The 27148-nt window shown below is 39.4% G+C and overlaps 1 protein-coding gene and 1 non-coding gene across 6 annotated transcripts in view; one reads left to right on the forward strand and one right to left on the reverse strand.

Moving 5' to 3' along the window:
- Window positions 1-27148, forward strand: part of Usp37 (ubiquitin specific peptidase 37) — a 76103-nt gene that overhangs the window by 32399 nt on the left and 16556 nt on the right. For 4 of the 5 annotated variants that reach the window (XM_048344755.1, XM_048344756.1, XM_048344758.1 and 1 more), the window contains 8 exons: window positions 824-1014; window positions 3715-3832; window positions 5905-5984; window positions 10980-11144; window positions 13223-13288; window positions 16968-17109; window positions 20323-20578; window positions 25732-25898. In XM_048344755.1, coding sequence (XP_048200712.1) covers window positions 824-1014; window positions 3715-3832; window positions 5905-5984; window positions 10980-11144; window positions 13223-13288; window positions 16968-17109; window positions 20323-20578; window positions 25732-25898 — 1185 coding nt within the window. The remainder of the gene's footprint in view (window positions 1-823; window positions 1015-3714; window positions 3833-5904; window positions 5985-10979; window positions 11145-13222; window positions 13289-16967; window positions 17110-20322; window positions 20579-25731; window positions 25899-27148) is intronic. The other variant, XM_048344759.1, reaches the window with a different exon arrangement.
- LOC125350982 lies at window positions 13748-13854 on the reverse strand. The gene has a single exon (XR_007210881.1). It is a non-coding gene; the product is annotated as a U6 spliceosomal RNA (small nuclear RNA).

Raw genomic sequence — 27148 nt, forward strand, 5'->3', positions numbered from 1 at the left:
CAGGACTGGCAAAAAAAAAAAAAAAAAAAGCTGTTCAAATGTCAGAATTCCACATGCATGCCACCAATGCCTTGATCTTTTATCATATCTTAATATGTAGATGTAGTTTGCTAGTAAAAAATTGTTTTTTAGTGAAGTGTGAAGTCATTTTTTCATTATATTAATACAACTACGTAGTTAAGAACATAAAACCTGTCTTTTTTTTTGTCTTTTCTTTTTTGGTATTGGGAATCTAACCCAGGATGTTGCACTTGCAAGGCAAGCGCATTGTAACAAAGCTACATCCCAGCCCCCTGTCATTTGTTTTTACTTATAGTTTTTGTTGTTGTGTTTTGTTGTAGTGCCAGGCATGATCCCAGGGTCTCATGCATATATTAATAAGCAAGTGCTCTACCACTGAACTACATTCCAGTCCTTGTCATTTACCTTTTTTTTTTGGCTGGTCCTGGGGCTTGCACTCAGGGCCTGGGAGCTTTCCCTGAGCTTCTTTTGCTCAAGGTTAGTGCTCTACCACTTGAGCCACAGCACCTCTTCTAGCTTATTTTTGGTAATTTATCGGAGATAAGAGTCTCATGAACTTTCCTGCCCCAGCTGGCTTCAAACCATGATCCTCAGATTTCAGCCTCCTGAGAGCTAGGATTATAGGTGTGAGCCACCAGTGCCCTGTACCATTTATTTTTATTCGTAAAATACTTACCCCAGAGTCTTTAATAAAAGAAACCTGACCTTGTTTACATATCTCTGATTTCAAAGAACTTTAATTGCGTAAATTGTAACTTAAGTGGCTGTTTTGATCTGAAGACAGATATTATTGTCTTCTTAGGATGCTCATGAATTTCTAAGTCAGTGCCTAGACCAACTGAAAGAGGATATGGAAAAGTTAAATAAAACTTGGAAGTCTGAGCCTGTTCTTGGGGAAGAAAATTCACCAGATACTTCAGCAACCAGAGTATACACTTGTCCTGTTATTACTAATTTGGAGTTTGAGGTTCAGCACTCCATCATTTGTAAAGCGTAAGTAGTCACTAAGTAAACTAGTTTCCCTCTTTAATCCTTTATCCTTTACAAGGGATTAAAACTTTCTTATAATGTAACATACCAAATGCTATGAAATTCTCTTTTATTGATTTCCAGAATTGGAGATTGAAGTTGGAGCCTTATGCTTATAAGGCAAGCGCTCTACTGCTTGCTTTTAATTTTTCAGATAAGCTTTTAGGCTTTTGCTTGGGCCAGCTTCTGACTACAATCCTTTTACTTCCAGCTCCCAAGTTGCTGGAATTACTAGGCATACACCACCACACAAGGCTTGTTGTTGAGATAGGGTCTTACTAAGTTTCTATCTGGAGGTCTTAAGCCACGATCCTCTTACCTCCATCTCCTGAGTAGCTGGTATTACAGATGTAAATACTCTGAATTCTTACTTTATTTTCCTTCCTATGCCGGTGTTGGCCGGGTGCAGGCATAATAAACTCATAGATCATACCAACCCTTCCTTTTTTTTTTCCAGTCTTTCTGTAAAATGCTTGTTATATGAGAACACTTGTTTTCCTTATTAGTTGCTTTTATTGAACCAAATTCATTTTATTTAAATTGTTCTTTTCAATTTTATGTTCAGACTACCAAGCTTACACAGGTTATGGCACTCTGTCTCCCTACAGGGCACTGAGATTTCTGTCAGAGGCACTCAGTAAATATCTATTGAATGAAAAATCTGTTTTTCCTCTGTCTTCAATCTTCTGCTGTAGCAGTAAGCAACCTGGGCTAAAAGTTGTATATTACTAAAGTATACATAACACGAGGACAGTGAAGCGGTCAGCTACAACTATCTAAAAATCTGTTTTTGCTTCTAAGTGAATTAAACATGATAATTTGTTCTGAACTCATTTTCTGAAAGTGTTATAAAAATATATTCAATAATCAAATGATGCTGTTACCTAACAAAAGGGCTATATGACACATGGAACACAGAAAGTTTTCCAAATAGTAGTGTTCATATAGCCAAAAAGTGAAAACAGTTCATTAGTAGCAATATGGGTAACTAGGGAATCACATTAATACAATGCTATAGTAGGCAGCTGAATCCTTCAATTATGTTGGAGAGACCAATTAAGACATACTGTACAGGGCTGGGAATATGGCCTAGTGGCAAGAGTGCTTGCCTCATATACATGAAGCCCAGGGTTCGATTCCCCAGCACCACATATATAGAAAATGGCCAGAAGTGGCGCTGTGGCTCAAGTGGCAGAGTGCTAGCCTTGAGCAAAAAGAAGCCAGGGACAGTGCTCAGGCCCTGAGTCCAAGACCCAGGACTGGCTAAAAAAAAAAAAAAAAAAGACATACTGTACAATTCCATTATATAAATTCAACTCTAGTTTGGAAGTCAAGATAATGGTTACCTTTTGTATCAAGGAAGAAGGTTATCGGGAAAGAACTTCTAGGGAGGTCATAGTGTTCTGTTTCATGATCTAAGTGTGACTAGGTATGTTAACTGATAGTGAAAGCTGTGAAAGTATGACTAGTTTACTCTTCTATATATGTTATTTTTAGGGGGGGTTCATTTGTGTGTATGTGTGTGGTACTTGGGGTTTCAGTTCAGGACCTGTGCCACTAAGCCACTCCTCCAGCTCTGTTTTTTACTGGTTATTTTTAGGATAGGGTCCCCATTCCCCCTTGGACATGCCACGGAACTGCAGTTATTTTACTTTTAGGCTTCCCCAATGGGAAGAAACTTCATGGACCCAGCAGTGGTGCATGCCACTACCTCCAGATTCCATACCATGGAGATGTCCTTTCACAGAATTTTCTGTCCAGGCTGGATGTCCTTTCACAGAATTTTCTGTCCAGGCTGGCCTCTCAGTCCTCCCATTCTCACTGTCCCATGTAGCAGTGATGACAGGCTTGTCCCATTGCACCCAGCTCTGGATTGACATGGGATCTTGTGAACTTTCTTGCTTAATTTGCTTTGAACTATTCTTTTTTTTTTTTTTTTTTTTTTTGCCAGTCCTGGGGCTTGGACTCAGGGCCTGAGCACTGTCCCTGGCTTCTTTTTGCTCAAGGCTAGCACTCTGCCACTTGAGCCACAGCGCCGCTTCTGGCCGTTTTCTGTATATGTGGTGCTGGGGAATTGAACCCAGGGCCTCATGTATACGATGCAAGTACTCTTGCCACTAGGCCATATCCCCTGAACTATTCTTAACCTGCCAAGAAGTTAGGATTACAGGAGTGAGCCCTGTGCCTTAGTTATACTTTATACTTTAGTTCTTTAAAGCTTAAGGTACTGTTAAAATATATGAATTCTAAACATGCCATTTAAAAAAAAATACTCAAGGGGCTGTGTGAATGTGGCTTCATGGTACAGTGCTTGCCTACATGCGTGAAGCCCTGGGTTCGATTCCTCAGCACCACATAAACAGAAAAGGCCTGAAGAAGCACTGTGGCTCAAGTGGTAGAGTGCTAGCCTTGGGCAAAAATAGAAACCAGGGGCAATGCTCAGGCCCTGAGTTCAAGCCCCAGGACCGGGGGGGGGGGGGGATTAAATATTTTCAATTGAGGTTTTATCTGTATTAACTTAAAAATGATATTAAAATAAGTACAAAAAAGTCCTTAATATTATTTGTTTTGAAACTAGAAATTCCATAGGAGAATAATATTTCCACTATATTTGCAGTTTCATATTGTTCTAAATACATACATTTGTTTTCTTTTATTCTTCAGATGTGGAGAAACTATTCCCAAAAGAGAACAATTTAATGATCTCTCCATTGACCTTCCTCGAAGAAAAAAACCACTCCCTCCTCGCTCAATTCAAGATTCTCTTGACCTTTTCTTTAGGGTATGTAATAAACTATGCTTTATATATCACACCCAATTGTCTTTGAAATTGGTTTCTGCAAGGTGGAATTTCAGTGAAAGTATTTGCAAAGGAAACAAATGCAAAATACTTAAAAATAATAGTTATTTTATATAAAGCTTGAACGATCTGATAACTCATTGAAGAAAATTTAATGTTTAACTAAATACATTGTATATTTAAATGGTGAGGTTTTTTTTTTAGACAACTTTAACGTTATCATTTGTAAACAAATACTAATTTAAGGTATTGTCAGTGATACATGCTCAAATTTGATAATATGAAATAAAGTGTCTCTACTATACATAACCTGGTATGCTAATTGTTGAGGAATGAAAAACTGCTTTTTCTTACATGATATTTACTTTGACAGGAAAAGGAAGGACGAATCATTCCTATGTATGCTACATTTGTATATGCTATACTTTCACAGATATTCAGAATGTTCCTACAGTATAATCAGGCCTGTTGTGTAGCTGATCTTTTAACTGGTGGATATCTGCCCGGATCCCCCTTGATCTGTACAATAATGCACCTTGTTTTGTTATGGCAAAGTGAGGTTTTTCTAAAGGCTTTTGTTTCTTTAATCTGATCTTTAAATAGTGGGAGTTTAAATGTACCCAAATTTAAATTCTCTGCTTTTTTGTTTTGGTTGATTAGTTATTCTCTACAATTCCTTTTATCATATACTAACGATTTTCCTATATATCTTTATCCCCAGTATTAAGGTATTTTTTGTTGTTGTTGTTTTTGTTTTGCCAGTCCTGGGGCCACTTTCAGCTTTTTCTGTATATGTGGTACTCAGGAATCAAACCCAGGGCTTCATGCATGCAAGGCAAGCACTCTACCACTAAGCCACATTCCCAGCCCCAAGGGTTTCTGGTTTCAGTTTTCTATAAGTAATATTCATCCCAAACTTTGGTCATTTTAGAGTGGTTGTTATTAATGGACCATTACCAGATTGAGTTCCATTAAGAAAAGGGATAGAGGAACTTCATCTACTCCAAAAATGATCTTTTCTGTAGACAATGTTAGAATCTGGATTTATGCTTGGCAGTGGTTCATATACATCTATGAGCAGCAGATTGCTGAGAATCTGTTACTTTAAGAAATTAAGATGTTTCCTATGTAAAAAAGGCATATTAGGGTCAGGTGCTAATAGCACCTGTCCTAGCTACTCAGAAGCCAGACAGGGCAGGAGAGGCCAAGAGACTTTTATCTCCAATTAACTAACCAAAAGCTGGTTCACGTAGTAGAGCACTAGCCATGAGCACAGAAAGTTCAGGGATAGCGCCTAGGCTCGGAGCTCAAGCCCCAAGACTGGCACACAGATTTTAAAAAATGTTTTTATAATTTTTATTTTTTGCCAATCCTGGGCCTTGAACTCAGGGCCTGAGCACTGTCCCTGGCTTCTTTTTGCTCAAGGCTAGTATTCTACCACTTGAGCCACAGCGCCACTTCTGGCCGTTTTCTATATATGTGGTGCTGAGGAATCGAACCCAGAGCTTCATGTATATGAGGCAAGCACTCTTGCCACTAGGCCATATTCCCAGCCCCGCCCCCCCCCCCAATTTTTTTTTTTTTAAGATGAGAGAAAGGCATTAGGGCTGGGTGCTTATGGCTCGTACCTGTAATTCAAGCTACTCAGGAGGCTGAGATCTGAGGATCAAGGCTTGAAGCCAGCCCAGACAAAAAAGTCCATGAAACTCTTCTCCAATTAAGCCGAAAGTGGAGCTGTGGCTTGAGGGGTAGAATGAGGCCTTGAGCTAAAAACTCAGGAACAGCATTTGAGCCCTGGGTTTAAATCCCAGGAGACAGACACACACACGCACACTCACAGAACATTTAAGAAATTCTGGAATAGGACATGAGTTTATAAGATGACTACATGTAAACATTACATCTTAATTTGGTAGCTTTTGTCACTTAAGACACAAAGTGTAAACTGGTTTAGAGTTGTCATTCCACTGAACTAGTAATAGTAGAAAAGATGGTTTGCGTTTATTGGTTAACTCTGATTCAGCTTCTTATTTTTCCCTCTTGCCTTTCTGTAGGCAGAAGAACTTGAATATTCTTGTGAAAAATGTGGTGGAAAGTGTGCTCTTGTCAGGCACAAATTTAACAGACTTCCCAGGTAAACTTAATTGTTTTTTAAAATTACATGTAAGGGTAGAGGATGTAGCTTTGTAGGAGAGCATTTACCTACCATGTGTAAGGTCTTGGGTTTTGATCCATAACAACATAAAAAGTAAATGACTAATGGGCATATAAATGGACATGCAAATATGAGTAAACCTACTAGAATGGATTGATAAAGGAGGTTTGGAAAGCTGAGATGGGACTTGGAGAAGGTTGAAAGCTATAATGCCTTCCATAAAAGAGTAAGAAGAAGGCCTGGGATTTTGAAGTGGAAAGGAGTTCCTGATATGGTGGTATACACCTGTAATTCCAGCTACTTGACACGTAAAGGTAGGAGGTTTGAGACCAGCAGGGGTAAAAACTTAATGAAACACTATCTACTATCTGTAATCCTAGCTACTAAGAATGCTTTCCAAGGCTACCCTCATGCAAAAAGCATGAGATCCTATGTGAGAAATAACTAGTCATTTGTGCCTGTAAACAAAGCTAGTCAAGGGCCAATGATCAGTATTGTAATTCTAGGGCTCTCTGCGTTTCCCAACTATGAAGAGAATACAAAAGGAGGATCACACCAGCAGAGCATCTGCCTAGCAATCACAAGCCTTGAGTTCAAACCCCAGTATAATCAAACACGTTAACAACTAGCTGAAGCAAAAGGGGCTAGGGCATGCCTTATGAGTCATATACCAGTACTGCCAAAACATAGAAATAAGAAGATATGGCTGGTGAGACTTTGGAATATTGATCAGGATTAGCTATTCAATTTTAAATTCACTAATATGTAATATCAGTTCTGTAGCTTGTCCCTTATCCAAAATGCTTCAGCCAGGAGGGTCTTGGATTTTGGAGTATTTACATGTGCTTAATGAAATTCTTGGGGATGGAATCAACTCTAAGAAGTATGCCATCCATTAGCATTTCTTGCATTCTTTAAACTGAAAGTAATTTTATACAATATTTTTATCGTGTTCTGCCTTGGTTGGTTTTGGTTGTACTAGGGTTTGAACCAAGCGCCTTGCACTTGCTTGGCAAATACTCTACCACTGAGCTATGCCTCCAACTATATGTGTGTTTTCACTGTATTTGTCAGGTTAGGTATGGAATTTTCCACTATGGCATCCTGTCAGTACTCTGACGTTTCAGATTTGAAACATTTTGAATTTTGTAATATTAGGAATGCTCAACCTAAAATGTGTAATTCTGTCTTTTGCTGTAGACTCCAACACCTATTAGTAAAACAGTCACCTATAAGTGTATACATGAAAATAAAAGGGGAAAAGCAATTTTTGTATTTTTCAAAGGATCTTAGAAAGTTAGGTTTTTGTAATCTTAAATTTTCTAGCTTGAGAATTCATTTATATTACCACTACATAGACACATAAAACTAAACTAGTTACAGAAAACTATGATGTATTTTATAGGACAGCTTTTAGAGTTTTCCAAGAATAGATCTCAACTACCGGCAAGATTATTAACATTAAATATTTATGTGGCACTTTGCCTGCAGAGTGCTTTACTTTCATGTATTAGCTTCCATTTTCTGTAAGTGTATAGCTTCTATAACCTAACCCCTAGAGACTAGTTCTTTTATATTTTGCAATGTATTCCTATCTAGAAAATAAGATACTCCTTTCTAGAAAATAAGTTGCTTTTAAAGAAATCGCTTTATAAATCACAGCAGTATTATATTTGCCAGAGTCTGCTTTTTACTGAAGAGACTCTGTTCTTTCATATTTGTGATGAGTTTTTTGTTTTATTGTTGTTTTTCAGCAAGAAGGTAGGAGGAAGAAATAGAAAGGCAAAGCATTAGTTGTTATCAATTATCACTGAGGACTTGAGTTAACCTCACAAGCTGGATATCTCTTCCAGCTGTTTGGTATTTCACATGGAAAAGAAAATACTGAAGGAACTTCTTTTTCCTTTTTTTTAGTTGATTTTGGTTCATGAAGTCAGGAGTCAGGATCTCCCACAAACTCTTGAGGCATGCCACTAGTCCTTTTGCCTTTATTAGAGTATCAAGTATATGCCCAGGGCAGCCTGGACCACAGTCTGTGTTTCTGCACTTCCCTGCAAAGATAACAGATGCACACCACTGCAATCAACCATTGTTTGAGATAGGGTGGGAAGTGTCTCACATTTATGCCTGAACTGGTCTTGATCCTCTCACCTTAGTCTCTCATGTGTAAGGATAGCCCGTATCTACCCCCACATCCAGCTTATCATTTCTTTTTCCTTTCTGGTAGTTCTTGTTTTAAAGATTAGTTTATTTCAACCTTACATGAAATATCTCTGTATCTTAAGTCCTAATCATTATGCTTGTTCTGTCTTTGTTCATTTTAATATTCCCAGCCACTCTGATTTTCTTTGTTTGTGCCGGTCCTCAAGATGAATTTGGCTTATGCACTGTCCCTGAGCTTTTTTGCGCAAGACTACTGCTCTACCACTTGAGTCACAGCTCCACTTCCGGGTTTTTGGTGATTTATTGGAAATAAGAGTCTCATAAGCTGGACATGGAAAGAAGGAAGGAAACAACCAGGTGCCTGTGGCTCACGCCTATAACCCTAGCTACTCAGGAGGCTGAGATCTGAGGATCAAAGTTTGAAGCCATCCCAGGCAGGAAAGTCCATGAAACTTTTTTTTTTTTATCATGGGGCTTGAATTCAGGACCTTGGTGTTGTCCCTGAGCTTTTTCACTCAAGGCTAATGCTCTTCCACTTTGAGTCACAGAGTCACTTGCGGTTTTTTGGTGATTAATTGAAGATAAGAGTCTCATGGACTTTCCTGCCTGGATTGGCATTGAATCACTATCCTAAGATCTCAGCTAGGATTACAGGTGTGAGCCACCAACACCTGGCTCCAAGTGACTCATATCTCCAATAAACTACCAAAAAAAGCTAAGTTAGAGTTGTGGCTCCACTGTTAGACTGCCAGCCTTGAGCAAAAAAAAGTTCAGGGTCAGCACCTAGACCTTGAGTTCAAGTCCCAGGACCTGCACCAAAAATAAGAGAAAAAAAAAAGTCTTGCTGGGAATGTGGCTTGGTGGTAGAGTGCTTGCCTAGCATGCATGAAGCCTTGGGTTCAGTTCCTCAGTATTACATAAACAGAAAAGGCTGGAAGTGGCGCTGTGGCTCAAGTGGTAGTGGTAGAGTGCTAGCCTTGAGCAAAAGAAGCTCAGGATAGTGCCCAGGCCATGAATTCAAGCCCCAGGACTAGCAAAGAAAAAGTCTTACTTTTCTTCTCCATACCATGATCTATTCTTGTAGTGCTAGAGATTGTCCACTTTTATTCTTGCAGAATCTAATATGTTTAACAACTTTGTTCACTTTTAAGCTACAAAATCAGTTACCAAGCAAGAGCTTGAAGCCCTAAGTTCAAGCTTCAATTCCAGCATACACAAAAAAACAGTGATTTGAAAGTTTAAATTAATTTGATTTTTGGTATCAGTTTTACTTTTTAGATAAGTAGAACCCTTGTCTTCTTTCACATTGTGAATTTGAAGGTCATGAATTTTAGCATGTTTTTTCCTTTTTTTAGCATATTTATTTATTTCCTTTCCCTCCCTCCCTTCTTTCTTTTCTTCTGATGGTCTCAGGGCTTGAACTCAAGTCCTAGGCACTGTCCCTGAGCCTCTTTGTGCTCAAGGCTAGCACTCTACCACTTGAGCCACAGCACCACTTGTGGCCTTTTCTGAGTAGTTTACTAGAGATAAGAATGTTACAGATTTTCTTGCCTAGGCTGGCTTCAAACTGTGATCCTTACTTAGATCTCGGCCTCCTGATTAGCTAGGATTTCAAGCATGAGTCACCAGTGTCCGGCATTAGCATAAGGGAAGTATAATTAATAACTAGTTTGTAAGGTTTTGAGTTTGTGGCTTCAATTTTCCATAGATCGGGAAAATTTTGATCCAGAACCAGTAAAAAACAAAAAACATAAGTTGCTGAGCGCTGGTGGCTCATGCCTATAATCCTAGCTACTCAGGAGACTGAGATCTGAGGATTGCGGTTGAAAGCCAGCCCTGGCAGGAAAGTCTGTGAGACTCTTATCTCCAGTTAACCTGAAAACCAGAAGTGGCATTGTGGCTCAAGTGGTAGAGTGCCAGCCTTAAGCTGAAGAAGAGCTCAGGGACAGCACCCAAGCCCAGAGTTCAATTTCAGTTTAAAAACAAAACAAAACATAGTTTAAGTACCAAGGTAAATAAGGATTTACTCCAATATCAGTAGCTACATCTTAAAATTTATTAAATTACAAAATCACAGCAAATTTATTGTGATTTATTTATTGTTTTTTCCCCCTATGATAATTGTTTTTTTCACCCAAACCTTATTAATTCATCAGTATCCAGTTTGGGTTTTATTTGTATATACCTCAACACCTGGCACATAGTAGATATTCAGTAAAAGTTGGGAGTATGGTTCAGTTGGGCTAATTGTATTCATTTAATCAAAATTTATCCGATATGGTTAGAGTGATCTCTTTTTGTATGTGTGTGTTGGTCCTAGGGCTTGAACTTAAGACCTGAATACTGTCCTGAGCCTCTTTGCTCATGCCTAGCACTCTACCACTTGAGTCATGACTCCACTTCTGGCTTCTTTGGTGATTAATTGCAGATAAAAGTCCATGGTCAAGGCTGGGACTGTAGCCTAGTGGTAGAGTGCTTGCATCCCTGGGTTCGATACCTCAGCACCACATATACAGAAAAAGCCAGAAGTGGCACTTTGGCTCAAGTGGGTAGAGTGCTAGCCTTGAGCAAAAAAAAAAGCCAAGGACAATGTTCAAGCCCTGAGTTCAAGCCCCAGGACTGGCAAAAAAAAAAGTCCATGGTCTTTCTGCTGGCATTCGCGTCAAACTATTGATCCTCAGCTCTCCTCCTCCTGAGTGGCTAGGATTAGGGCCATGAGCCGGGGCACCCAGCTTAGAGTGATCTCTTTTGATGTATAAGAGAGCTACTTGTGTTATATGTGAATCAGCAGCATCATTGTTTGTTTTTTAGGATCCTCATTCTTCATTTGAAACGATATAGCTACAATGTGGCTCTCTCACTTAACAACAAGATTGGACAGCAAGTCATCATTCCAAGATACCTGACCTTATCATCTCATTGCACCGAAAATACAAAACCACCTTTTACTCTTGGTTGGAGTGCACATATGGCAATGTAAGTCCAGAAGAGACAAAACTTTCATCTTCCCTTTTCAAATGGACTTTTGTATCCAAGAGAGTGTCCAAACTAGATAACCTAACTCCCAGGTAAAATCAGACTAAAAATATTTTAGTTTTGCTTTATTTTAGAACTTTAGGGTTCAATTACTGAAAAAAAAAATGCTTAGAGAAATTCTTCCAAGGTGTATTAGATGCTTTTCATAACAGCATATTTGTTTAGGGAGTGTCCTTACTCTTCTATGAAGATACTCTATTTAGGAATATAAACTAAATTTGTGAACCATAAGCATTACCTGGACATAGAAAGTACTGATTTCTGTGTTCTTTCCATGGAGAGTCTATTTCAGTAGATGTGAAATAAGAGTTGGGATGAATATGTTGAACAAAACTCAGATAACTGTAAGATATACAAATTTGAGAAACTAAATGTTATGCTGAAGCCCCAAAAGATAACTAGTGCCTTCATAAATGTAAATTAGAATAATGTGAATAACTTTAGTGATTTTCTAAATATTTTTCAAAGAGAAAAGAGGTAACCTCTATGAGTTTTGCTTCATGTTGCTGAGAAAATTCTTAGGATTTCTCGGAATGCTGTGCTTGTTCTTTTCTGCATACTTGGGTTACTTTGGAATGTTATACTGTAGTTCTTTTCTTTTTGAACACTAGTATGATAGAACTATATAGACCTAAAACGTTATAAAGGTGAAAGGACTTTTGGCATTTTTTCAAATCAAATTTTCAGAGGAGATTGGTTTTGTTATTCAATAACTAAAAAGGCCAAGTCTCACTCTGGATGTAGTATAGTAGTGCACTTCTGTGTAGGTACTTCTGTAATCTCTACACTCAGGAGACTGAGGCAGTAGGATCCCAAGGCCAGACTGAGCTATATAGTGAATAAGACCTTGTCCAGAAAAAGACAAACAGACAGACAGAAAGAAAGGAAGAAAGGAAGAAAGAAAGAAAGAAAGAAAGAAAGAAAGAAGAAAGAAAGAAAGAGAGAGAAAGAAAGAAAGAGAGAGAGAGAAAGAAGAAATAAATATGTAAATAAAAAAGCCAAATCTCTTGAGTCAAGTAGAATGTTGGACATTTCAGAAAGCAAATAATCATTTGCCAACATGAACTGATAGTTTTATAAAATAGGTTTCACTTTGAATTTATAAGTTATATCTTATAAGTTTACACGGAAGTCCTCAAAAAGTCTACTAATAAAAGCATGTGCCCAATCTTTACTATTTCTGTGTGTTTTTGTTTGCTTTTTCTCTTGGCTTTTATCTGGAGTAAATGTTTTGCTTGGTGCAAGCTGCCCTCTACTGGTCGAGCTGCTACTGCTTCTAGCAGGAGGGCTGGTCGTGCTATCAGTGTAGCGTTAGTATCTTTATGATCACAGGCTGTCTGACTTACACAACTTAAAAGCTTTAAGATAGATTTCTTGACTTGTCTGTGGAGATATAATAGGGTTGTTGTGAACATTAAATAAAGTAATACGCACTGAGTTCTCCACATAGTCCTTGACATCTAGTAAGTCCTCAGTAAATGAGAGCTCTATTTGATGGCTCACACCTATTATCCTAGCTACTCAAGAAGTTGAGACCTGAGGATCACAGTTCAAAGCCAGCCCAGGCAGGAAAGCCCATGAAATAGACTGTTATCTCCAATTAACCACCAAACATCTGGAAATGGAGCTGTGGCTCAAAGTGGTAGAATGCTAGCCTTGAGCAGAAAAGCTCAAGGACAGCGGCCCAGGCCCTGAGTTCAAGCCCCAGGACTGGCACAAAAAAAAGTAAAGAACTGACAAGATAATTTCCTCCAAGTTGTTGTTCTTTTAATATGAATTACACTTGATTTCGCTTTCAAAACTGTTTATTTCAATTATTACACAACAGAGAGGACCTAGAGATAGTATTTCATTTTCTCTCTTGGCCTCTGTAACTAGTTATTTTTAAAGTATCATAATCATTTGCTTTTCCAAGAGGATATATGAGATTATAATACAGGATAATTCACTTTATGAGTCAAAGATGTATCTTTAGTAATACAATTGTATACATTATATATTTTCTAATTTTCTGATAGTTCTAGACCATTGAAAGCCTCTCAAATGGCGAATTCCTGCATCATCTGCCATTCTACACCTTCAAAGTGAGTTATATTTTTTGCATACCCAAAATTTGTATTTTTAACAATTTGGCTCACTCTAATCTCTAAAGATGCCCATACCCTTTTTCTTTAGTGTTTTTCTTTTTGCATGACAATTGTTCTGTATTGCCCATACTTTAGAATTTTCCTGAATCTTGTTGAAAATATAGCCTGGGACATAACAAGTTTTAAAAAGTTCAAATGATCCTTTACTTTGTTTTTCAACTTCTTTTTTTTTAAGTGGTACATAATAAATATTTATTAAATTAATAAGACTTTTATTCCAAGCCATGATAAATATTAAATGAAGAGCTTGTTCAAGTGTTCCCTAAATGGATTTCTGTCCAACCTTAAGGCTATAAAGATTTTCCATTGAGTAGCTGTCTGTCCAAGTTTTGAGAGCTTTGAACCTAAGGGCTCATCTGAAGAAAAGATTTCCTCTTTAGAAACTATATCAGAAAAAAAAATATGGAACGCTTCACAAATTTGCGTGTCATCCTTGCGCAGGGGCCATGCTAATCTTCTCTGTATTGTTCCAATTTCAGTATATGTGCTGCCAAAGCGAGCACTTGTTTTTCAACTTCTTAAAACTTGTAGTATATAATATTTTCATCCTGAGATTCTAAAAATTGAGTAATGACAAAGGATTTTTAAAGATTAAAGGAGAAAAAAATCATGTTGGTCTATGGCATCCTTCAAAGACAGGCATAGAATTCAAAACATCTTTTCACCTGTTGCTTGACAGTTTAGACTTCATGCCTTTGACACTAAATAGTACTGAAATAGATTAGGAAGACAAGCATGCATTGGAATGTAGCTCTTCTTTAAATGCTTTTATCATTTCTGTTTAAGACCAAAGCTTGTCTAAGGAGGGAAACAAATACTTATTATGTACTTTCTTTTAATTATACCTTTTCTAAGATAAAACTCCAGTTCCAGATTAGATTATTCCAGACCACTTAGTTGTTATTGGCTTTAAATTTCATTTTTCCCAAAACTTAATGTTTCAAGTACTCTGAGAAAAGACTCACTTTTGTTATTTAAAGGCTTTGGGAACCGGGCACTGGTGGCTCAGGCCTGTAATAATCCTAGCTATTTGGGAGGCTAAGATGTGAGGATCATAGTTCATTGCCAGATCTGGCAGGAAGCCCGTGAGAAGTTTTTTTGGGTTTTTTGTTAGTAGTGGGCTTGAACTCTGGGCCTGGGCGCTGTCCCTGAGCTCTTCAGCTCAAAGCTGGTACTCTACCACTATGAGCCACAGTGCCACTTGCTGGGGGGGAGGGGGTGTTGTTTTTCTGATGGTTAATTGGAGATAAGAGTCTCATGGACCTTCCTGCCCAGGCTGGCTTTGAACACTGGCTTTTGAACACTATTCCTCAGATCTCAGCCTCTTGAGTAGCTAAGATTACGGGCATGAACCACCAGTGCCCAGACCTATGAGATTCTTATCTCCAATTAATCACAGAAGGAGCTAGATTTGGATCTGTGGCTCAAGTGTTAAAGAGTGCTAACCTTGAAGAAAAGGAGCCCAGGGGCAATGCCCAGGCTGAGAGTTCAAACCCCAGTACTGGCTGGTTGGGAGGGGGGGCAGAGGAGAAAGAGGAATTTAAATCAGTTGACTAACATGACTAGAAATCTAAGCTAGTACTAATATGCATACTCTTGCCCATTCTCAAGATACAAATGAGCAATATCACTTGGCTGCTTAGAAAGTGAGCAAGTGACACATCTACAGGATAAATATTTGTCATTGACACAAGCATACTGCCTTCTGTAAATATAGTAATGATTAATGGAATGTGCTCTTTCTGTACCAAATCAATATAATTGTTAGAAACAATTTTGCTGAGTTATCTGTTCTCCATGTCTACTTAATTTGAGAATTAAGACAATAAAGGGCAATTAGTCTCTAGAAGATCTGTCATGGTGATCAAATTGTTGCGAACCAGAATACCATTGGTTCCCTAGAGAAATGTTAGCCAGATATTACTGTCCTTCAGCAAAGTAGTTATCTAGATAAATGAATTAATAATGTTTAAGTTTGCTTGTAAGGTATTAAGATGGATAATTATCTATTTCTGAGTTGTACTACAAACCTTTTTGAATACGCAATTCTAGTGTTCAGGCTCTCAGCAGCAAATGACATGTGAGCTTATCACTGATCACAGTCATCTTGAGTTCCATTGTGGCCTTTTGTTTCTTTATACTATGTATAGATGTAGATATAGATATATAGATATGTGTATATATCTATATATATGTTTTTTACAGTTTTCACATTTAGATTAACTGCATCTTTCAAAATTTCCATTTTTTTAGTATTGCTTGTGATTTTCACTTCCATCAGAGAAAGTTATTGCTCTTTGACCCTTACCACGTTTTTTCTTTAGCGTATTTTCAGCTCACTTAGAAGATAATACAATAACATCTTACTTACATGATATCCTTAAAGAATTACATCTAGGGTCTGGGAATATGGCCTAGTGGTAAAAGTGCTCACCTCGTATACATGAAGCCCTGGGTTTGATTCCTCAGCACCACATATATAGAAAAAGCCAGAAGTGGCTCTATGGCTCAAGTGGTAGAATGTAGCCTTGAGCAAAAAGAAGCCAGGGACAGTGCTCAGGCCCTGAGTTCAAGCCCCAGGACTGGCAAAAAACCAAACCAAAACAACAACAAAAAAGAATTATATCTAGTATTCCACAAAATGATTTTATATAACTTCTTAAGCATTTATCTTTAAATTTTCAGCCATTTTGTCTGAAAATTTTGCTAAAGTGTTATTTCTTATATTCTTAAACCAAATACACTGAGATATTTATATATCTTATAATTTGGAATCAGTTATGTACATCGGTTTTTGCACTATGGGTTTTTTGTTTTTCGTTTTTTTAGACAAGATCTTACAATGTAGCCCAGGCTGGCCTTGAACTTGTTTGTAATCCTGCTTCAGCTTCCCAGGTGCTGGGATTATGGGTATGTGCCACCATGCTCAGCTGCACTATGTTTTAATGTGATATTGCCCTCAGAAGCTCTTAATTATATATAAGACAGTTTACCTTTACACTAAATGACTTCATAGTTCTTTATTGCCCTTTTTCTTTCTTTTTTTGTGGTTATTTTCTCTCATTTCTTAGCTCTCATTTCTTGATGAACTTGCTACACTATTTTATACACCATGTCCTGGATAAGAAAGGGTCCCTGTAAGTGCTTGGGCTTTGGAACTGCTTTCCTCAGAAGCCTTTTTCTTACTTTGGAATCTGTTCTGGAAGGTAGAGGTTGCCAGAAGTCTGACCTGCAGAGAATTAGATAAGTGGAATGTTACTGTTTGTTTTTTTTTAAGTGCATGGATCATAATTTAAAAGATCAAAAATGAGTCCTCATGCACTTTATTGTCAAAAACATTTCTTCATTGTTATGCCTGCATGAACTCAGAGTACTTATATAAAGTACTCATTAAAAAGAGAAAAGGCACAAAGTAGTATTTTGATGATGTATATTAGCATTAAAAGTTACCCAGTTTTCAAAGCATGGCTTTTTAGGAGTGGGTCAAAGGTAATGCTCTAACTACTTCTTTTGATTCTCTGTTAAATAATTTTCCATAATGGAAAAGTTTTTTGTTTTGTTATTTATATATCAAAAGAATAACAATGACAAATATTTATTGGGCTTTTAATTACAGGAAATTCACCTTCAAATCCAAATACTCCTTGGCTTTATGCCTTGATTCAGACAGTGAAGATGAACTCAAACGTTCTGTGGCCCTTAGCCAGAGACTTGGTGAAATATCAGGCAGTGAAGAGCAGCAAGAAGACCTGGAAAAAGTAAGTAACTTTTCATCAAAATATCTTACAAAGATTCGTGTAGCTCTTATTATCCAAACAAATGCCTTTTATAACTAATGTCAGCAAACATAAGAAATACACAAGGTAAGCCAGGCCTGAGCTTGGCTCATACCTGTAATCTAAACTATTCAGGAGATGAACATCAGAAGGATCATGATTCGAGGCCACTGTGAGCAAAAAGTTCACAAGACCCCATCTGGATATCTGCACACGATTGTATGCACCTGTCATTTCATCTACCAAGGCAAAAAGTGTGAGTGTATCTCAAAAATAGCCAAAGCAGAAAGGCTGGAGCTGTGGCTTAAGAAGTTGAGCATGTGCCTAGGAGACGCACACTATAAGTACAAGGGCCAGGCACATGGCTCATGACTGTAATCTTAGCTGCGTGGGAGGTGGAGGTCAGGGGATCATGGTTTGAGGCTAGCCTGGGCATAAAATTTTGTGAGACTTCCATCTCAAATCAATGTCTGGGAGATGTACTGCACTTTGGTTGTTATAACCTGAGATGACACCAGCACGGTGCAGAACTTCCCATCCCACTGGTTATTTCATTGTCATCACTGCCATCAAAGGGAAACAACAGGGGCTGGGAATATGGCCTAGTGGCAAGAGAGCTCGACTTGTATACATGAAGCCCTGGGTTCGAATCTCCAGCACCACATATCTAGAAAACGGCCAGAAGTGGCGCTGTGGCTCAAGTGGCAGAGTGCTAGCCTTGAGCAAAAAGGAAGCCAGGGACAGTGCTCAGGCCCTGAGTCCAAGGCCCAGGACTGGCCAAAAAAAAAAAAAAAAAGGGAAACAACAAGTAGTATTAAAAGTCCAGGTTGGCCCAGTCATAAAGTGAGACCCAACACAAAAAGAAACTGGAATAGTGGTACAGTGCCTGCTTTACAGGCAGGAGGTCCTGAATTCAAACCATATTATCACTGAAAGAAACCACTAAGCTGGGCCTGGTGATGTATGCCCTCTATGTAATTCTAGCCTTCAGAGCATGGAAGTAGGGAGATCAAGAGTTCAAAAGAGGGCTGGGGGGGCTGGAGATATAGCCTAGTGGCAAGAATGCCTGCCTTGGATACACGAGGCCTTAGGTTCGATTCCCCAGCACCACATATACAGAAAACGGCCAGAAGCGGCGCTGTGGCTCAAGTGGCGGAGTGCTAGCCTTGAGTGGGAAGAAGCCAGGGACAGTGCTCAGGCCCTGAGTCCAAGGCCCAGGACTGACCAAAAAAAAAAAGAGGGCTGAGAATATGGCCTAGTGGCAGGCAAGAGTGCTTGCCTCATATACATGAAGCCCTAAGTTTGATTCCTCAGCACCACATATATAGAAAATGGCCAGAAGTGACTCTGTGGCTCAAGTGGTAGAGTGCTAGCTAGCCTTGAGCCAAAAAGAAGCCAGGGACAGAGCTCGGGCCCTGAGTCTAAGCCCCAGGACTGGCCAAAAAAAAAAAAAAAAGTTCAAAAGATTACACAGGATCGGGCTGGGAATATGGCCTAGTGGCAACAGAACTTGCCTTGTATACATGAAGCCCTGGGTTCGATTCCCCAGCACCACATATATAGAAAACGGCCAGAAGTGGCGCTGTGGCTCAAGTGGCAGAGTGCTAGCCTTGAGCAAAAGGAAGCCAGGGACAGTGCTCAGGCCCTGAGTCCAAGGCCCAGGACTGGCAAAAAAAAAAAAAAAAAAAAAGAATACACAGGATCCTAAGTGGCACTGTTTTCAGGTACTAGATTTTTTAAATGTGCCTTTTATAGTTACCAAAAAGTCTTTTTTAAGCAATTATAGCAATAACCAATTACTTTCTCTTACTAGCCTTCAGAATTACTTTTACATTTGGTTCTCAAATAATTATTTAATTTTGGTGATATTTTGTTTGCATCATCTCATTTTACATTTTTTAATTTTACATTCCTCCCCCCCTTTGGTAAAGTATAGAATTATAGAAGCTATTTTGTGTTGTGAGTTGATCCTCGTCTTACTTCATAAGTTAGAAGTAGTTTGAGCCAAGTACTGGTGGCTTCTGCCTGTAATGCTAGCTACTCAGGAGGCTGAGATCTGAGGATCATGATTCAAAGTCGGCTAGGCGGGAAAATCTAGGACTTGAACTCAGGGCCTGTGTGCTGTTTCTGAGCTCTTTTGCTCAACGCTACTGCTCTTACCACTTTGAGCCACAGCTTCACTTCCAGTTTTCTGGTGGTTAAACGGAGATAAAAGGCTCACGGGAACTTTTCTGCCCAGGCTGGCTTTGAACCATGATCCTCAGATCTTAGCCTCCTGAATAGCTAGGATTACTGGCATGAGCCACCAGCTCCAGGCCAGAGACTCTTATCTCTAATAAACTAGCAGAAAATCCAGTGACTCAAGCACTGGAGCTCTAGCCTTGAGCACAAGAAGCCCAAGGCTAGCACACAGGCCCAGCCCTGTGCTCCAACCCTAGGACAAGCACACGCACACTCGTGTACACACATATTAATTTATAATTACTCATTTTGAATAGGAAATAAAAGTCAGAAATTCAGAAGTGAAAGTTACCCACAAAATAATTTAATGTTTATATATATAATCTTACAATGCTTTTTTCTCATTTAAGACTAGCTAACATTACAATGGAAAAATCGATCTAAACAGAATCTTTACAGTACAATCCATGTATATATGGACAAAAATATACAAGAATATATTTACTCAAAATAGATTTAATTTTATCTATGTGTATTTTATGAATTGTATGTAATATATACTTAGTGTCTGTGGTAATCGAGAAATTATTGCATTCTTACGTAGCTCTTGTTTTTAAAATTAGGTTTGTCTATGAAGTTACATGTTGGTTATTGATGGTTAAGTAGCCCAGAGTACTAAAGAAGGAATTTTAGATCAGTACAGGTGGCTCATGCTTGTAATCTTAGCTATGTAACAAGGCTAGAATCTGAGAATTGTGGCTCAAAGCTAGCCTGGGCAGAAAAGCCACTAGAACTTTCTCCAGTTAACCAGAAAAATAAAACTTGGACTAGAGTGGAAGAGTAGCCATGGGGTGGGGAGAAGGAAGCCAAACAAGAGCTTGAGAAAGTAAGTTCAAGTCCTTTACCCAGGAAAAAAAGAGGGGGATGGATTTTAGAAATAAGATTCCTGCTTTATACTCTAAAATGCTATATTTTTTGGCATTTCAGTTTCCTCAAAAAGTAACTCTTCTTCAGGATGCAAAACTATGCAAAACAGAGCCTGATAAGTCTGAATTGGAAAACTCAGGCTTTGATAGGATGAGTGAAGAGGAGCTGCTAGCAGCTGTCTTAGAGATCAGTAAGAGAGAAGCTTCACCAACACCCAGTCATGATGATGATGATAAACCAACTAACAGCCCCGACACTGGATTTGCAGAAGATGAAGTTCAAGAATTGCCTGAGAATCCAGACATTGTGGAAACTGAAAAGCCCAAAACAGTAACAGAGCCAGGTAGGTTTCATGAGGATAAGCATTACACAGCCTGATGGTATTCTAGAGCTTTGGGGTGAAAAATAAATGACTTCTGTTAGTGCTTTTGTCCCTTCCCGATTTATATCCTGCTTCCAGCTCTCTTAGTTCTTTTTTTCAGTGCTACAACTTCCTAATGCTAACAAAGGAACTGTGTTCTTGATTTTCTATTTCAATCTCAGTACACTGAGATTTTCAAAATCAATAAACAGTCAACAACTAAAGCAGCTTTGAACAGACTTGTATTTCCTGTTTATTCAACCTCACCATTCTGTTCAGCTTATTATTGTACCTGAAACCTAAAGTGATTCCTCTTCTGATGCTGCTTTTTTGAGACTGACCCTCTATGTAGTGCAGGCTGGCCTTGATCCTCCTGCCTCTGCCCATCAAGTACAAGGATTATAAGCATGCAACACAGCACCCCCTGCTATTCTGCTTTTTTTTTTCTTTCATTTTCTTTTTTTTTTTTTTTTTTTGCCAGTCCTGGGCCTTGGACTCAGGGCCTGAGCACCCTCCCTGGCTTCTTCCCGCTCAAGGCTAGCACTCTGCCACCTGAGCCACAGCGCCCCTTCTGGCCGTTTCCCATATATGTGGTGCTGGGGAATCGAACTGAGAGCTTCATGTGTAGGAGGCAAGTGAGTGCTCTTGCCACTAGGCCATATTCCCAGCCCTCTTTCATTTTCTTTAACATGCAGAAAAAAATGTACTGAGCTAAGATAAATATAGAAAGCCTTTATACTCATTACTCAGTTTCAGTAATTATCAGTAGTAGCCGGGTGCTGGTGACTTACTCCTAATCTCAGGGCCAGAGGAATTGGGTTCAAAGCTAGCTCAGGCAGGAAAGTTCATGAGATTCTTATCTCCAGTTTTACACTCACACACACACACACACACACACACACACACACACACACACACACGTGGAGCTTTGAGTTAGCTGGTGGTAGGGTGCTAGCCTTGAGCACAAAAGCTCAGGGACAGCAATCAGGCTGAGTTCAAGCCCCAGGACAAGAAGAATAGTAACAATAATAAAAATAGTAGTAATGAAAGTTATCAATGTTATCTGAAGTCACTTTACCCTAAGCTCTGGATTATTTGAAATGAATTCCAGATATTATATCACTTCATTAGTAAGAATTTCAGTGTCTCTAAAAGGAAGAATTTGTTTTTTAAAAAACATAGCCTTGGGCTGGGAATGTGGCTTAGTGGTAGAGTGCTTGCCTAGCATGCATGAAGCTGTGGGTTCGATTCCTCAGTACCACATAAATAGAAAAGGCCAGAAGTGGCACTGTGGCTCAAGTGCTGGCCTTGAGCAAAAGAAGCCTCAGGGACAGTGTTGGCAGGCCCTGAATTCAAGCCCCAGGACTGGCCAAATAAAAACATAGCCTCAAGATTTGTTCCTTGTTACCAGTTTCCATTTCCAACTGCTTGTCTCCTTTCTTTTTTGTTTTTTTGGGTCCTGGGGCTTAAACTCAGGACCTGGGCACCCAGTGTTCCTGCACTCTTTTGCTCAAGGCTTGTGCTCTACCATTTGAGCCACAGCTCCATTTCCTGTTTTCTGTTTATTTGTTTTGTTTTTTGTTGCCAGTCCTGGGGCTTGAACTCAGGGCCTGAGCACTGTCCCTGGCTTCCTTTTGCTCAAGGCTAGCACTCTGCCACTTGAGCCACAGTGCCACTTCTGGCTGTTTTCTATATATGTGGTGCTGGGGAATTGAACCCAGGGCTTCATGACTATGAGTCAAGCCAGCTTGCCACTAGGCCACATTCCCAGCCCTCCATTTCCTGTTTTCTGATGGTTAACTGGAGATAAGAGTCTTAAACTTTCCTGCCTGGGCTGGCTTTGAATCATGTTCCTCAGATCTCAGCTTCCTGAGTACTACCTAGGATTACAGGCGTGAGCCACCAGCACCTGACTTTGTCTTCTTTCATCTTACAAAAATACCATATCCTTTGAAATGCATGGCAACAGAATTCATGTGTATCATCACCTCATCCTGTAGCTGTCTTTTAACTTCTAGTTTCTCCCATTAATGTTTTTGGGGCCTTCAGCATCCTCATAAGTTATACCATGAACAGACTATTTTTTCAATTCCTTAATATCTCACTTGCAGAAGTCATACCCTAGACAGATAGATACAGCTCAGAGCATGGCTCCAGACTGCTAGCATTGCTGGTGACATGATAGAAATCCTTATTGGCCTCATTCCAGACTTGCTTGAAAAGCTCTATATGTGCAGTCCAACAATTTGATTTGATAAGAGATTCCTTGATTCCTCCAAGTGATTCTGGTACATACTAAAACCTCCAACGACTCTTCTGAGGACTTCCCCATCATTGGTAACTACACTACCTTTGAAGTCTTCTATTTGGGAAGGAGGGGATCCGAACTGGGGTTTGAACTCAGGACTTTGGGCAGTCTTTTTTTTTTTTTGCCAGTCTTGGGGCTTGAGTTCAGGGCCTGGGCACTGTCCCTGAGCTTCTTTTGCTCAAAGCTAGCACTCTACCACTTGAGCCACAACATCACTTCTGGCTTTATCTGGTTTATGTGGTGCTGAGGAATCGAATCGAACCCAGAGCTTCATGAATGCTAGGCAGGCACTCTACCTCTAAACCACATTCTCAGCCCAGGCAGTCTACTTCTTAAGCCACATTTCTAACCCATGGAATCTTTATTTCAGATATTCTTCTCTAACCTTTCTCTGTTAGCTTAATCTCATATTCTTACTTAAACAGTAAAACCTCCAGTCCATTCAATTTGGAAGGTAGAGATTGGGAAAGATTGCTGTTCAAGGTCAGCTGAGTCAAAATTTAGAGAGACCCATCTCAGAGCCAATAATCTGAACATGGTGGGCACATATGAAATTTTAACTATGTGAGAGGTGTAAGTAGGAGAACTGTTAGGCCAGTCCCAAGCAAAAGGACAAGTCTATATCCAAAAAATAACTAGAAAGCAACAAGGGCTTGGGGTGCCCACTACTACAAAAATAAAAACATTTTACAATTCAGTAAGCCACCTTTTCTGTGCTTGCCCTAAACAACTGAAGATTGCTGTGGGGGAAAAATTGAAAATGCTGACTGGATTTTTCACAACTTTAAATTGGCACTGAACACTGCCAATTTTGTTAACACTTCCTGTGCCAACACTCTCCAAGTGGGCTTTCATTCCTACCACTCTCTCTTGAACATTAGGACTTTATAAACTTAATTTGCTGGTTCCATAGCACCTCTTACCTTTTTTTTTTTTTGTCCTCTTTATTTGTTCGTTTTAGTTTTCTTTCCTTCCTGAGCCTAATTGTTGACGTATTCTCAGGATACTGTCTCTAGGTTCTTCTCTACTTAAGTTCTCTCTCCTAAATGATCTCATATGGTACCACAGCCTCAGATACTTCTGAAGTAATAAATTCATATCTAGCCTGGTATTGGTGGTTCATGGCTATAATCCTAGCTACTCAGGAACTGAGATCTGTGGATCACAGTTCAAAGCCAACCCAAGCAGACAAACCTGAGAGACTCTTTTCTCCAATAACTACCAGTAAGCTGGAAGTGGAGATGTGGCTCTATCTGTGATAAAAATTCAAGCAATATAGAGGTGAGAATGTTGAAGGGGATGACACTGATCAAGATGCATTGTATTCATAAACTGCTTAATGGCACTTCCTTTACTTCACTCTGTCAATAAAACAAGTCAGCTGTACCTCCAAAATATGTTCCAAATTCACCCACTTACATCTTTATGGCAATAACTCTAGCCTCCCATATCTGGCCTGAACCATTACAACTGATTCCTAAATAATGATTCTACTCTTGCTCTTACAAACTTCATGAACAAAGCAGCTAGAGTAACATTTCTAGAGCAGAAATCACACTATTCTTACTCTTGCATTTAAAACTTAACTGTAGCCAGACACTGGTGGCTCACACCTGTAATCCTACCTACTCAGGAGGCTGAGATCTGAGAATCCCAGTTTGAAGCCAGCTGGGGCAGGAAAGTCTGTGAGACTCTTATCTCCACTCAGCTACCAACAAAGCCAAAAGTGGAGCTGTGGCTTAAGTGGTAGAGCTCTAGCCTTGAGCAAAAGAAGCTTGGAGACAGCGCCCAGGCCCTAATAAGTTCAAGCCCCAGGACCAGCACCAACCTCCCCCCCCCAAAAAAAAAAAAAAACACCAAAACAAAACTGTAACTAAGTGACTTAAGATGCACCAAGTTCATTCCCAGAGTCTTTGCACTTGAGCAAGGGCTATTTTGACTTAATTATCACTGGTTTCCCTGCTTACAACAGTGCCTGGCATGTAGTAGATTTTCAATAAATACTTGTAGACTAACAGTTTGGCTGTGTGATAAATTACCTGAGAAAGAAGTAGAAGGCTGGCCAAGTAAGGTTTCAGTCTCCAGACATTAGACAGAGATACTGTATACAAAGGCTCAGACATGAAAAAGGCTGTGGTAAGCAAGTAGACCTTAAAAAGGTTAGAATGATCTGTATACTGGAGCATAGTGATGATGAAAGGAGGAAAGAAGGGCTCAGAGTAGACATTTGGGCAGTTGTCCAATTTTCCAAGGCCTAAAGCCATGTTTAGGAGTTTGGAATTTTATTTCAAAAGCATTAGGCATTTATGGGATATTTTAAGAAAACAGGTGCTTGCTGGGTACTGGTGATTCATGCCTGTAATTCTCCCTACTCAGGTGGCTGAGATCTGAGGACCGAGGTTCCTGTGCAGGAACATCCGTGAGAGTCTCGCCTTCAATTAATCACCAAAAAGCTGGAAGTGGAATTGTGGCTCAAGTGGTTAGAGCATTAGCCTTGAGCAACAACCTCAGGGACAGCACCCAAGCCCTGAGTTCAAACCCTAGGACCAGCACAAAAAGTCTCACAGACTTTCCTGCCCAGGCTGGTTTTGTTCCGTGATCCTCAGTTCTCAGCCTCCTGAGAAGCTAGCTAGGATTACAGGCATGAGCCACCAGCACCAAAGCTGATGCTAATTAAAAAAAAAAAAAAGATGGAATTATTATAGGGCACAAACAAGTTTTAGAAGATCCTTTGATCTTGGATCCTTTGAACAGTAGATGTCACTGTAGCCGAGAAAATTTGGTTTATTCGAATTTTCCAATATAATGCTATGTTCTGACTTCACAGAGCCTGCTAGTTTTACTGAAATAACGAAAGATTGTGATGAGAATAAAGAAAACAAAACTCCAGAAGGATCTCAGGGAGAGATTGATTGGTTCCAGCAGTACGATATGGAACATGAAAGAGAAGAACAAGAGCTCCAGCAGGCATTGGCCCAAAGCCTTCAAGAGCAAGTAAGAGGCTTCTACTGCTACCTCCTCCATCTCTCTTTCTTGAGAAATAGAAACATCATTTTAATTAATGTGTTGGCAATTACTGTCAGACATTGTTCCAGATGATTTATCATACAGTAAGATACTTCATACTTCATTTTTTTTTAAGGTCCTTGTTTGGGACTTACTTTTTGAGTTGAAATGGGTATGTCTCATGCCCCATACTGTAGTTCATTCTGTACTAAAGCAAATGGCATATTAGAGATTGTTCTTAGTCTAACTGCTGCAAGCTATAGAAAGAGCTAGTGTTCTTTGATGTGGTGATACACTTCTGTAATTACAGTATTTAAGAGACTAAGCTAGGAGGATCATGAATTATAGCCTAGACTACAGAGCCAGTTCAGCCTGGGCTATAAATTGAGGCCCTCTTCCCCAACAAACAACTGGTAGTTTACTTGTCTGTTGAGGTACTGAATTCAAACCCCAGTACCTTTAGATCTAAAGATTTAGATTAAAGTTTGTTGGTTTTTTTTTTTTTGGGTGGGGGGGGTTAGGGATCAAACCCAGGACGTTGCACTTGCTAGGCAAGCGCTTTGCCACTGAGCTACATCCCAGCCCTAGATTAAAGTTTTAAAGAAGGAAGAGAGAGAAAGAGGGAGACAGGAAAGGAAGAAAGGCGAGGAGAAAGGGACATTTGGAAAGGAGGTAGGGAGGGAGTGATTTACCACCATGAACTTACCAATATTTTGTCTTAGTTGTTATTCTCACATTAAATCTTTCTTTTCCTTAGTACTATTTGTACATAAAATTCTTAGGATATCTTGCTGTAAAAAAAAATTCTCAGGAATGTAATCTGAAATCTAACTTTCACATTTTAGTGATAGAACATTTGTCTGTATTTTATGTTATAATCTATTCATGTGAAGAATTTCTATTTTTTTTTTTTTTTTTTTTTTGGCCAGTCCTGGGCCTGGGACTCAGGGCCTAAGCACTGTCCCTGGCTTCTTCCCGCTCAAGGCTAGCACTCTGCCACTTGAGCCACAGCGCCGCTTCTGGCCGTTTTCTGTATATGTGGTGCTGGGGAATCGAACCTAGGGCCTCGGGTATCCGAGGCAGGCACTCTTGCCACTAGGCTATATCCCCAGCCCCCAGAATTTCTATTTTTTACAATATGGGGAATCAAACCTATGGCCTCAGACACATTAGTTGAGCTCTTCCACTGAGCTACAATCCTCAGCTCCCAATTTTTCTTATTTAAGCCAATTGGTTTG

Source organism: Perognathus longimembris, chromosome 4, assembly GCF_023159225.1.
Source record: "Perognathus longimembris pacificus isolate PPM17 chromosome 4, ASM2315922v1, whole genome shotgun sequence".
NCBI lineage: Eukaryota > Metazoa > Chordata > Mammalia > Rodentia > Heteromyidae > Perognathus > Perognathus longimembris.